The sequence below is a fragment of the Gadus macrocephalus genome, chromosome 11, assembly GCF_031168955.1.
Source record: "Gadus macrocephalus chromosome 11, ASM3116895v1".
In the NCBI taxonomy this organism is placed as follows: Eukaryota; Metazoa; Chordata; class Actinopteri; order Gadiformes; family Gadidae; genus Gadus; species Gadus macrocephalus.
The window spans coordinates 9736762-9750218 of record NC_082392.1 but is presented as its reverse complement, the minus strand read 5'-3'; the positions used below and the strand labels follow the sequence as shown (position 1 = coordinate 9750218).

At 45.8% G+C, this 13457-nt stretch overlaps 1 protein-coding gene across 6 annotated transcripts in view; it reads right to left on the bottom strand.

Annotated features, from left to right (window-relative positions):
- Positions 1 to 13457, bottom strand: part of arhgef1b (Rho guanine nucleotide exchange factor (GEF) 1b) — a 38317-nt gene that overhangs the window by 23068 nt on the left and 1792 nt on the right. For 3 of the 6 annotated variants that reach the window (XM_060064127.1, XM_060064129.1, XM_060064133.1), the window contains exons 2-4: positions 6632 to 6696; positions 1677 to 1763; positions 1220 to 1333 (exon numbers count right to left, since the gene is read on the bottom strand). In XM_060064127.1, coding sequence (XP_059920110.1) covers positions 1220 to 1333; positions 1677 to 1763; positions 6632 to 6658 — 228 coding nt within the window. In that variant the 5' untranslated portion in view covers positions 6659 to 6696. Of the gene's footprint in view, positions 1 to 1219; positions 1334 to 1676; positions 1845 to 6631; positions 6697 to 13457 lie in introns of all 6 variants that reach the window. The other 3 variants (XM_060064130.1, XM_060064132.1, XM_060064131.1) reach the window with 2 other exon arrangements.

The following is a 13457-nucleotide window of genomic DNA, read 5'->3' as shown; positions in this document are numbered from 1 at the left end:
CACATTGAACTTGAAATATGATGTGCACTATTGTCAACATGTGCACTATTTCAATGCCACTGCTTAAAGAGATGCGTGTGTGAGTTTTACATTGCAACGCTTAAGACACGCACAGATTCACAGCTATAGCAGCCACTGCAGAACGGGCGCTGATTCAACAGCCAGCGCATGGTGGACTTCAATAAAAACCCATAAGCAATCAATAGACTAATCAACAAAGTGTACGGGGACCTGAGGATGTATGATAGACACTACTGCAGGCCTATACTGCTAATGTCATCAAGAGAGACGGAGCAGGAGGAGGAGGAGGAACTGGGAGGAGGGGAGGGGGAGGAAGGAGTGTGGGGTGGGGGTCTTTACCTGAGGTTTGTCAGTGTCTGCTGCATGCGATGCAGAGAGGAGGAAGAATGCTAACGTCAATCACAAACAAGTACACGTGCGTACTCACACACTCAAGGCATGCTTAACTGTTATTTCGAGACCCACAAAAAAAAAAAACATGTACATTTACATGTTCTGGGGCAAGAGAGCAGCTCTTGGGGGGAAAAATAAACCACACTCAATCTATGATCACACGCTAGGAACCAGCGGCGCGGTCTTCATTGAGGACTTTAATGAAGTGCAGGGGACGATTGCAGGAGTGTCTTAGGCGAGGTACTCACATAGTTGAACCATTGAAATAGATGGTTCAAACAGATGGCCCTGTGCACATAAGTGCGTGCACAGGGCCGGGCCATCCTGTGCATGGCCGGGCCATGCACAGGATGCCGTTTAGAAAACGCCCATCTCTTTGGTGACTTTCATTTTGACATGCAACATCATGACCACACGATGTGCGTTTCTTATTTCCGTGCGTGCGTGCGCATGCACTCTCACACACACACACACCATTGCTGCATTATCATTCCTTCCGTCTTGGGTTGGCGTGTGTGTTGAAGAACACATTGTCATGGCCACACATTTACACTCAACAAAACACAATAGGGAGGAAACAATACACTCTATACTAATGTGTATTGCACAGTAGTATTTGGAAAACACAGTTGTAGTAGCACAGAGTTGTAGTAATACAACACAGTATTAGTGGTAATACACAGTTGTAGTAGCACAGAGTTGTAGTAATACAACACAGTACTAGTGGTAATACACAGTTGTAGTAGCACAGAGTTGTAGTAATTCAACACAGTTCACAGTAGGGGGTTCACCCAGTGTCTCTCACCAGGGCTGCACAGTCAAACTGCAGGATGACGTGATGCAGGAAGACCAGCAGGTGCGTGGGCCGACCCTTCAGCTGTTCTATGCAGTTGAAATGAGGGCACTGGCTGTCCTGCACCTGGAGAACGACAGACAGAGAGATGGTGGTATGGAAGAAGAGATACAGACAGAACGTTGGGAGGGATATACAGAGGAAGGGAGGGGCACGAAGAGAGACAGAAAGAGAGGGAGAAGATGAGAGACACTCACACACAGACAGAATGAGACAAGAAGACAGACACACAGATGGGGAGAAAGAGAGGAGGAGAGAAACACACAGACGGGCATTAAGGGACAAGGAGAGCGAGACAGAGAGGGAGGAGACGGAAAGACCAAGCAGGAAATGGGACAGAAGAAATACAGGTCCCAGTTAACCAAGACTCTGCTTCAATGGCCTTTGATAACTATGAAGATACACTCACTTCGTTCAGGTCATTCTCAAAGTCCTCGTCCTCGGCCCCGATGATGCTCATGGCTGGGTTTGAGTTGAGGGCCCCAAACACACCCCGCTGGGAGGAGGAGAACAAGACAATAAGGACGAGCAGTCGGGAATATAATGTACTCTCCCTCTCTGATGTTATGGACTCCCGCTGTGCAATGAGAAACACAAAGGCACAGACAGACAGACAGACAGGTTGATTGTTCGGCTCTCCCTGCACACTAAAGGCCGATTTAGGGTCGTTTTAGACGCAGAGACGTAAGCACGTAATTTACACAAGGGACTTGTTTTAGACAAGTTTTGATTTACGGTTCCTTTGAGGTTCCTTAAGGATTGCGCGTGTTGCAAGGGGATTCTCCGCCAGAACAGTAGGGGGAGCAACGAACGAATCTGTGGGCGTGGAAGTGGAAATCGTGAGACTCCTGAAAGGATGTGGTTAGCTGGCCAATCACAGTCTTTGCGAGCTGCGTAGGGCCGTAGTGTTTTAGTCGCATAGTCAGGAATTTTGGGCGACGCACTTAAGCACGTAAGGGGGGATATTTTACCGCGCAAGGGGGGGTTATGTATCTTACGTGCTTACGCGTTACGTCTAAAACAGAGCATATATCGGCCTTAAGCTGGCGTTTCCACCTGAGAAAGAGAGCTTCAGGAAAAGCTCTGAAAATGAATCTGAAAATTCTGTTGTTGTGCCGAATGGGAGAAACATGCCCTATATTTCTGAAGACCTTCACATATAATTTATTTCACCTGGTCCAGACAATAGTGGCCGGCAAAACCCAGAGTTGGAATGCGTGTGTGGACGGAAAACTATTATCAGGCATAGTGGGAACGGAGACAGAGACAGAGATTTAGATTGAGGATGGTTGCTTGCAGGGCTACAGGCTGCCAAGCCATCCTCAAACTAACACAGGGACACACATTTTATCTATATGTGAAGTGCAGAAGTCCCGCCTTGCAGGTAGTTTTGCACCCCATATTAGCTCGCATTATTGTATTCAAATGTTTTGGTTAGTGAGCAGTAGGCCTCAGCGAACTGAGACGTTTTGGAATCTAACCGAATGTTTTTCCTTAATTTATGATTCCCTGTCAGACTTTGGCTCGAAAAGGTACGGCTGAACTGAAGCCATTGAAACCAGCAATGTTTACAGCTGCTCACGACTCGAGTGAGATTGCTGACATGTGCTAAGCACTTGACCAATCACAACAGAGTCGGTCAGCTGACCAATCAGAGTAGACTGAATTATTCGGGGACGGGGGCCTTACAGAGGCAGTTAAAACCGTAGATTTTGTAAAGAGGGCGACAGCGGTTCTACAACCATGAAAATGTAATAATATGACCCGGTAAAAAGAAGCGGTAAGAGATGATAGCAGTGAGCCCCCCGCTCACCCTTTTAGTTCCTTGGAAAACACACACACACAACCCCCATCACACACTAAAACACACACCCTCGTCGTTTGAAATGCATCAGACTAAAAGAGCCGCCACCGAGAAATACACACTAGGACACAGGCACTTGCCATCTCCTCTATACTGACACAATATGTCAGGACATAAATAATTACTATTTGTAAGGCGAATGAAGAAGAGGGGTGTACATGCATGTGTTTTATAGAATATCAGACAGAGAGTGATAGATGGAGAGAAGTGGTCACTTAAAGGAGCCTTTTGTAATTGGGTGTATTTGTAGGGTTTTGGTCAGAGCCCGGATCACTAATACCCCTTTCATAACATTATTTATCCATTCTGGGGAGAGGAAAATAATCCGCTAGTGTGGATGTTACATCGTATTCAAAGTACTGACTCAATATTATAGGGTTTGTTTTGTGGATTTAAGATTATAAAGCACATTTTACACTAAACAAACGTATTATCACCATTGGTTTCTTTATCCGTTTTTGTGCCCTTTATCAAAATGGCAGACATGTACTTCTAGATAAAACTTGGTGTAATGGCGGGAATGGTCACCATGCGGAAGTGTTGAATACAACAGCCGCCCCCACCTTATATACACAACACTGATGTTTTCTGGAGATTAGCGCTCTGAGTTCATGCTTTGCTTTTAATCATGCAGTAACACTGCCCCCATATCAACTGTTCGGGCCTTATCGCTGGCCCGCCACACTGTCTTACAATGTGTGCTCTGTCGTCTGTACTGTAGCAGACCCATTATTCGGCCGTCTGCCTGCGGTCAATGGGAGCCCACTCCACACAACACAACAATTACTCCACCACCACTTTGCATTTGAGGTTGTACTTCTGACGATCCGATGAGATGGTTGGTGGGCTCTTAAATTAATGGAAACTAATGGAAAGAATGGGAAGGGTTTGAAATTGAAAGAATCTTATAGTCTTATAGAATTCCTCTGAATTGTAAAGCTAGGTTCAAGTACCACCATTAAACACAATGCCCTGATGACAAGTACAGCTGTTTGTGTCTGTATCATCAGACATCCTATACGTCTGTGTGTGCTCGTTCATGCGGGCCCGCTTGAACGAGCACAGTGGCCTTAACAGAGCCTCTGCGTGTGTGTGTCGTTAAAGTGAAGGCCTCTGGTGGACAAACTCTTAGCAGGTCAAGGTGAGGAGTTAGAATTGGAAAAATGAAACGTGAGAATGTGTCAGTGATACAGATAGGTGGACAGGGATCGACTGTGAGAAAATGACACACACACACACACACAAAGAGAGAGAGATAAACAGAGATTGAGATAAAGAGAGTGAAAGATACAGAGAGAGAGAGAATGTGTCCATTCATGGCCATCCAGTAGGCTGGTGTTTGTGTGTGTGGGGGGGGGTTGGTTGGGGGTTGTGTTGTTGTGGTGACATGTGTGGGAGGGGGGTTAGCATAACAGGGGCAGATGGGCCTACTGGGGCTGTGAATGCATGTCCACATGTAGGACCCACCAACAAACGCATACACAAACACGCATGCCGACCCTTTAACACATACAGAGTGCCCAGGGCCTTCTGCCGGCGTAACCCAACTCAGACCCAACAACCCAGAACCACAGATTGAAATACTGTCATGTTACAGTAGGTTGACCAGCAACAACATTTACAATACAAACTGTTACGTTACAGAAGGTTGACCAGCACCAACATTTAAAAACTCTTACGTTACAGTAGGTTGACCAGCACCAACATTTAAAAACTCTTACGTTACAGTAGGTTGACCAGCACCAACATTTAAAAACTCTTACGTTACAGTAGGTTGACCAGCACCAACATGTAGAAACTGTTATGTTACAGTAGGTTGAACAACACCAACATTAACAAACTTATGTTACAGTAGGTTGACCAGCACCAAGATGAATAAACTGTTATGTTACGGTAGGTTGACCAGCACCAACATGTACAAACTTTTATGTTACAGTAGGTTGAACAGCACCAACATGTACAAACTGTTTTGTTACAGTAGGTTTACCAGCACCAACATGTTCAAACTGTTATTTGTAAATGAAACACCTCGATGACCCATGCAGTTTTCTGGTGGAAAGACAAAATCTCTTTTCAAGTCTTGTTTTGTATCGAAACAAAAACTCTTAAAGATGCTGCTGATAAAACGCAGGGAGCTCTGAATCACATCTTATATCTGCACTGTGTAATATTTCCACCGCAGCTTATTTGAAATAAAGTGGATCTAAAGAAATACCCAGGACTTTTTTTGGTCCCTAAATCAATTTGGGCTGCAGAGAATTGTTCAACCAGTCGTAATGTGGTCTGCGTTGGAAAAGTTTCAGGGCAGACAAGTATGGCTGCCATTATGGGTGATTCCATCAGATTCTATTGAAATGGGATTCAGGTGGCGTGCAGTTATGTCTCTGTTGTTATCAGGGCAGAAGTGCTAGTAGCACTCAAGCACGCCCATTGAGCTTCAAACGGGCCGGGTTAGCTAATTACAGTCTGGCTCATTACGGTTACTGAGAGGTTACATAAAAGGGGAGGGTCAGTCCCAGACAAGGAGGGAAAGAGGGGGTTTGAAAGTTGTTAGCCAAGGGCTACTCAACATTCAATCAGATTGTAAGGTGTCGGTCTTGGGAGGGGGTAGGACTCCCCTCTCTACAGAAAGACAAATGGACCCTTCCGGGCCCAGAATACAGGGATGGTGTGAGGAATGTTCACTTTAACAACAACAACCTGTTCCTCTGGTCTGTTCCCCCCACTTAACCCATTGTGCATCGCGGATGAAAATGCACGGTTAGGGGCTGTCTTAGAAGGAAAGGCACCGGGCAACCAGGGATCACGGAGGCCTGCCGGGGAGAGAGTGGTTCAGGGAGGACGAGTGGACTGTGCTGCTTTGGAAACGTGTACAGAAGTGCAGAATGCTGTTCTGGAGTTCCTTAGAGTGGGCAGCTGTGTGCCTCACCCCTTTTACCCTCCCCTCGCTCCTCTCCTCCCTCCCATCACATTCCAGCACTAACTAAGTGTCAGATGGCATCAATCTAATGATAGCCATCAAGAGAGCTCGCTGTGTGTTTGTGTGTGTTCCTGTGAATTGATTGAAAGAAAGTATGCGCTAGAGGCGGGGGCTTGGCCTTAAGGAGGTTTGGGAGTACCCATGGATGAGTGTGTGTGTGTTTGTGTGTGTGTCAGAGAGAACATTAGAGAGTATTCTATAGACAACTGGACTTTATGACCACATTCCCCTTTCTCTGCTGGGCCGGGTTCCAATACTGTAAGTGACGGTGCATGGGCAGTACAAACCACCTGTTTCAGCCGGCCTTGTTCCCTTTCCCTTGGGCGAAACACGACCATACACTACATTTTTCCACCAGATCAGTGAGAGTTTGGACCCCCATGCCAGTAATAACCCTCCTCACACCCCCGTTTCACCAGCTTGTTATGGTTAAACACCCACCAACAGAGGAAAAAACCGGCAAGTCAAAAGGGCCCATGAAGGAGATTAGTAGTTTCAAGCGACCAAGTGATGACCTCACCGCTTCGTGGGCATCTTCCCAGTCCATGCCGCGATTGGAGGGGTCTGCACCTGTCAATCAAACTCCTGAAAGGATATCATAGTGACTGACAATGATGAATATGCAATCGGTTAGGCAAGCAGGCACGGCCTTCCCACAGTGCATTATCACCGTTTAAAAACACCATCTTATCAACACTGTTTCAAACCACAATTTGACACAATTGTCAGCAGAAAATGAGTCCAGATGACAATTCCCCAGCCTTGTTCACAATAAGGACTCGCACCAAAAGCAGAGGCATTGTGGATGTAACGAATAAGGTTCAGCTGATCCTACATTGTTCTGTACATGACCCATTACTTCATTGTATACGCATCGTTTACCGGTTTGCTTGCATTACACGCTGACAAAAAAAGCCTTAACATTGTCCTCTATAGGTCACTACTGTCAGAACAGGACCCTGAAATAGACAGCTAATAGCCGCAGCCAGCTGTATTTACACTGCTGTTTATTGCCCTCTCATCAGCCCTTCATTACCAGCACCTGGGGGGGGGTTCTCTGGGGTCCTGCAAGCTACAACCCCCTGACGGCTGCCCCTGAAAACAGCCAGAACAAAACGAAACAAAAAGAGGACTGAAGCAGGAGGTGCAGAATGGGAGGCAGGAAGTGGGTGTAATTTCCTCAGGAAGCTATCAAAGTAATTTCCTTTTTGACCTATCTGCAAAAGTTAAATAGAAGCTAGATTGAACAAAGAAAGACGGAGGGAACGAGAAAAGAGGGATAAAGGATAGAGGAACTACAAAATGCAGCAGGTCTACCAAGGCGGAAGATGAATAGTACGTGAAATCCCCTCCCTCCATCTTAAAGTTCATCAATGCACTGAAATAAGGAAGGAATCACCTAGAGCCCAACCTCTGTGAAACTAGACCAGAGAGGAAGGAGAAGAATGAGTAGTTATTGTTGCTGTGGTCCTCAAATGTCGTACAATTGCCTCAGGGTTCCTACATGTCGTCCAACTACATAACTGCCCACTTTCTACAAACTCTAATTCACGGCACATTACGGTTGTCTCAGCAGCCTCTCTCGGATATACGACGTTGACCCTCCCATCTGAGTTCTATAGAAGGGGAAGCAGAAACCAAACGAGGGGACATGCAGTAGCAGGAAATTAAGAAAAGGGCAGATGCGGTGCAAAGGAGGAACACAAAAAGATAGCGAATGGAAACTCTGCTGCATGCAACGGACACACAGAAAGAGTGTGAGAAGAGATCACAGGACAAATAATCCCCCCCCCCCCCCCCCCCCCAATCACACACACAACCAAATGGACAGAAGCTAACAGAAAAGATCATAATATGCGTGTGTAAAATATCACAGCTACCTCAGGACAATAATGGATAATCGTTGGCAGCCACCCGATAACTAACCACTCGGTATGAACTAGCTAGGAAGAACCACCTTAAACACCCATTAGTCTCACTAGCAACTTTAGGAAGCCCAGTCACCCAGCCGTAAACCTCAATATCCTCTTCAGCAATGCTAATGATCAGCCTCTCAGATGTTTGAAAAGGATTGTTACTTTGACAGGTGAATAGTCAGATAGATCGAGGCAGAGCAACTAAAGCTATATCAAACCATCATTATAAAATTGCACTTAAAAAAATGTATTGCAATCTTACAAGATATTTGTGTGAGAATACCAGCAAGGAAAAAGAAAAATATGCATTCACATTATCATCATCATTACTACTACATAATCTATGTTCCCAGCCTAGCCTAACAGACAGTTGGCTTACAGTTTGTCCTCGCTAGCAGCCAACAGTAGCACAAACTGTTGAAAATGTCTACCAACGTCAGCCATCATTTGAAAGATCAATTTTATTTAAGAAAGGCATCAGATTCACTATGTTTGGAAGGGGAATATATCATGTCAGGAACGTCCAAAATGGCCTGATTGTCCTGTTCAATGTTAATTGCTACAGGACAAGGACGGGGCAGGTTGTTCTGTATTATTCACAGCTAATCTGTGTGTTCAAGATGGCTTCCTTCCAGACCAGAGTAGAGAGCAGTTAAACCCAGTTAATTCTGAAGGAACATAGAAGAAAGGCAGAAACTATCGAAGAGCCAAGAACAGTTAATAAAACTAGAGGAAGAGAGATTTGTGGGATGCTGTGAGCTAGAGAGAGGGTGAAAACGCGCAGCTCTAGCTTAGGTTTTTCCTCTCCATCTTCTCTACCACATCCTCTTCCGGCACACATCCCTACGCTCTTGTTCCGTTCATCCGCTCAGCCCTATTCACTCTCTTTTTCCCCTCTTTAACTTCACTTTCCATCCATCTTTACCGCTCTCTTCTGTTTATACCTTCAACATAACATGAGCGGCTGTTGTAAGATCTCCCTCTAAACAGCGAGAACCTTAATGGAGGGAGCATATTAGGGGCATTTAACAATCATTGTGTAGTTGCTAAAATAAGATTATACCTAGTAAAGAAAGGCAAACAACAACCTCTTTCTGAGGTCTCTACTCTGCGCATCTGCTTCTGGGATGCCAGTGGTCAAATCCATTTACGTTTTGTATGCTCCCATTCCCAGAGCATTTTCATACTTTTCCAAAAAATGTCACATATACTTGGAATTTATTTTTCCATTTGGTTTATTCCTTGGTGTTTCCCTCAACTGATTCCTGTACATTCAACATGACACTGCGCTGCTGCCCAGCCCCCCCGCCCCACACACAAACCCGCTTTACCAGTCCCACCACCCCTCCCCCGTTAACAGCCTCACTTTCCTCCCTCGTTATCAGCCAATCCCCCTCCCCCCTTACCAACCCAACCACCCCAATGTCAGAGCATCTGCATCCATTCCAGCCTCTTTGCCAACATCACCAGACTATAAAACGCTTTGTTTTTCTCGACAATATCTAAAATGACAAGTTGCGGCGCCACTCTGGGGCTACAGGAACCCCCTTCTCCACATGATTACCAAGGGCCAATCAACAAGGCCCAGCCTCTCCCCAGGGCTCTTACGGGGTGTGCCACAACCCCAATGCCCTACTTTTCTCCTTCTCTCTCTTTCGCTTTCAGGCGTTAAATGCCAATCCTAGCGCCAAATGGCTTATCTTCTCCCTCCCCCCTCTCTCCCTGCACATCCCACCATATCTTTCCTCACCCCCTCCCCCTGTCCTGATGCAGAGGTCATAGACTTCATGGAAATATTTGATAGGCCAGCGCACATGGACTGGCATGGATTGGCAGCTCATAGCCAACCTTCAGCTTTGCTTGACTGCTTCAGAGTGCGAGTGTGTGCGAGTGTGTGTGTGTGTGTGTGTGTGTGTGTGTGTGTGTGTGTGTGTGTGTGTGTGTGTGTGTGTGTGTGTGTGTGTGTGTGTGTGTGTGTGTGTGTGTGTGTGTGTGTGTGTGTGTGTGTGTGTGTGTGTGTGTGAGAGAGAGATTGCTCAAGCCAAACTCTGAGGGCTTTATTAGCGGTTGGGACAAGCAGCACAGTATTTCATTCATTCTGAAGTATAGGTGATCGCATATGTTGTCCAGAGTCCATTGAGGGGGGACTTCAAGGAACCAATGGGCCACGTAAATCTGGCCTGCTATGCTCTGTAGAAGCCGTTTGACCTGGATTCTGACATCCCTTTGGCGTTTACAGGATCTGCCATCTCTTTGCACATGGCCAATACAAAACTCAGAACACTCAATAAAATAGGCTCTTATGGCAGGGTAACATAATATTGCTGATGCTACCGACTCCGCCCCATCCTTTCCAGCCCGCTACCGTTGCCTATGCTGACCTGAAGGTACCCGTAGGAACTTACTAAATGATGTCATGGGCTACATTACCACATAGAGTAGCCAACTGTCAAGTTTTATCAATCGTATTTAATTATTTAGTGTGTAAAACTTAAGTATGACAGTGATTACGATTGTGTGTAGAATTCAGTGCCATCTAGCCAAACTGATTCGGCATAAATGGAATATCGTATTATTTTAGCATGTTGTAATTAGTATATAATGTTTCTGTTACCTTAGAATGAGAATTATTATATCTACATAGGGAGCCAGTCTGTCATGTGCCCAGTCTGATTTGCTGGATGCTTCTTAAGAGGCAGCAAAGAGACGGAACGCAATGGAACAAATAACTGTTGCCAGACAGAGGGGGGCTGCCCTTCTTCTCCTGCGCTGTAGGCGGGCAAGGAGAAGACGAAGGGTTTGGGTGCACCCCATCAATGAACGTAAACAAGAACAGGGGGTATGCCACAATCTGGTCCAGGAGCTCCGTGCAGATCCTGAGAGGCACGCCAATATTTCAATTCGCCACTAAGTGTGCAATGGCAGAACCATATGGTGCAGCCTATATGATGACTTATAATCTAGTTATTATCCCTCTCTGGTATACTCTTTTGCATATATATATATATACATTTTTTTTTATCCCTCGGGATAAATACAGTGATGTTATTGCTGTGCTGGATTCAGTAGCCAGTGTATTTTATTTGAGTGCTCGAGACACTTAATGTTATTTTTCCTTAAATCCAGAGAGACAGTTAATACATGATCTGATACCAGAGAGACAGTGAATACATGACAAAGCATTTTTGAGCTTTGCCTGTGTTTTCTTTTACTTATCTATTTTATTGTATGAGAATGTTTCTATGTGAAGCACTTTGAGTCTGCTTCATGCATGAAAAGTGCTATATAAATGAAGTTGCCTTGCCTTGCCTTAATACTACATAGTGACCCTTTCATAGTTCAGATCCAGTGTACCTCTGTTGGGTTTTCTATGTGGATGGCATTTTAGCAGATAAGATGTATGAAATACATTTGCATGTTTAAGCTTCACCTACGAGCACATCACTGGTCAGCCCACGCTATATTCGACATGCCCCCCTCCCCCCAACACACACACACACACACACACACACTTAGACACACACCTACACCAACTCAACATGGGTAAACACCATTTCTACAACTTTAGCCTCGCTTATCCTTTTTTTCCATCCAGACCACTGGAATGAAAGAGCTCATTCTCTCCCTCTCTCTACTGCTCTCTCTCGGTCTCTCTCCCTCTTTATTTCTCCAGCTGTCCGTCTGAGTCACACTTCGGGCAGAATCAGACAGCTTTTTCCATGTCCTACCTGTTGGGTAGTGTGAGGTTTGGGCTGCTACAAAAGGCACACTGTTTTACTGGCATTTCGTGCCAAATAAAAACACAACAACAGCACAGTAACATAGGCTGCATTTACACAGAACAGTCGAGGGGGGGAGACTCCCAGGTGAACGGTTTCAAAGTTGGAAGCCCGGCTTCCGCAGTCTGCCTGCAGGCAGCCTTGAGGGTTAGGCATGGGACGCCCCGTACCCCCTCCATGCCTAAATAAATAGCATTAATTACTATTGGTAATTAAGCTACCTCTGGTTCCTGAGGGTTCACTCTCTCAGCCGTACACAATCCACACACGGTTTTCTGCGGGGTCTCATTTTCTGATCTTGATGTAAATAAAGCGGTCTGAGAGGGCAGGGATGGATAACGTCTGCCCCTATAGCACATTCTCACACACGCGCGCACGCACACATCATTAAGACATTGATCAAATCGCACCTTCAGGTAATATGTAATGTCGTAATAGGATAGAATGTGTATTGGAGTTGGCAGGTAATCTGCCACGGTAACCGCCAACTCTGGTTCCTCTGCGTTCATGTTTCGACAGGTAAGGGTAACCATGCAAGAGTTAACCAACGCTGGCCCATCCTGGAAATCTAAACATACAAAATCAAATCTACACTCTACAGGGTGTGGCTTGCTTTGACACAAAGAGGGAGAGAGACATAGAGCGGAGGGAGCGTGACTTGGTCGAGCTAGCTATGAGTGCTAGCTATTATTGCGATGGAATAGAATAGAATTTCTTACATCCTTACTCCCTTGAGCTTGGATGTGTATCAGTGCACGCAGTGACCCCACCTTACAACAAGCTACCTCACAATCACATTTACGCACTACCAGTTTTGTTGCTTTGACCCTAGTGTAGCTTTGATGGTAGTTATTAGGATTGATGTGAAGCCACACACACACACACACACACACACACACACACACACACACACACACACACACACACACACACACACACACACACACACACACACACACACACACACACACACACACACACACACACACACACACACACACACCTCAGATCATGCATGGGAAATGAGTGCCCCTCACTTGACTGAAGCTATGAGCTCTGTAATAAATGGGGCCAGCAGGAGTAAAGCTTGGATCTGGCCGAGCCTCACTGTCCGTCTGTCTCTTATTATGTGCTCCCTGAGACTCAGACCTGCTGCAGCCAGAGAGGAATACCTGCCTTCTCTTTGAAGTGCAACGCTAACTAAGGTAAAAGATTAGCTTCCCATGCAAGCCCTCAGGACAAGCTCTCTGTGTGTGTGCGTATGTGTGTGTGTGGGTGTGTGTGTGTGTAGAAGGTGTCAGGTCTGGGTAGCTGTTTGCTACCACCTTTGTTAAAAGGTTGATATTGCAAGAGCAGGTGCACCTGTGTGCAAAAACAGTTAGCGTCTAATTAGATACATGAAGATGTGTGTTAAATGCACGCCCACGACAACAAAGAGAGAGGGTTTGGGGGAGGGAGGAGTGGGGGGTCTAAAGGTGAAGATCAGGGGACTGAGATTAAAAAGTCAACATTCTTTAAAAAAGGAAGAGATGGCCGCTGTTGGGCTGCAGGCAAGTATGCACATGCAAAAGGTTTAGACCGAAGGAGAGGGACAGAGAGATCACAAGGAGAGAGAGGTATAGACAGAGTGGAGGGAAAGGAGTGAGATGAT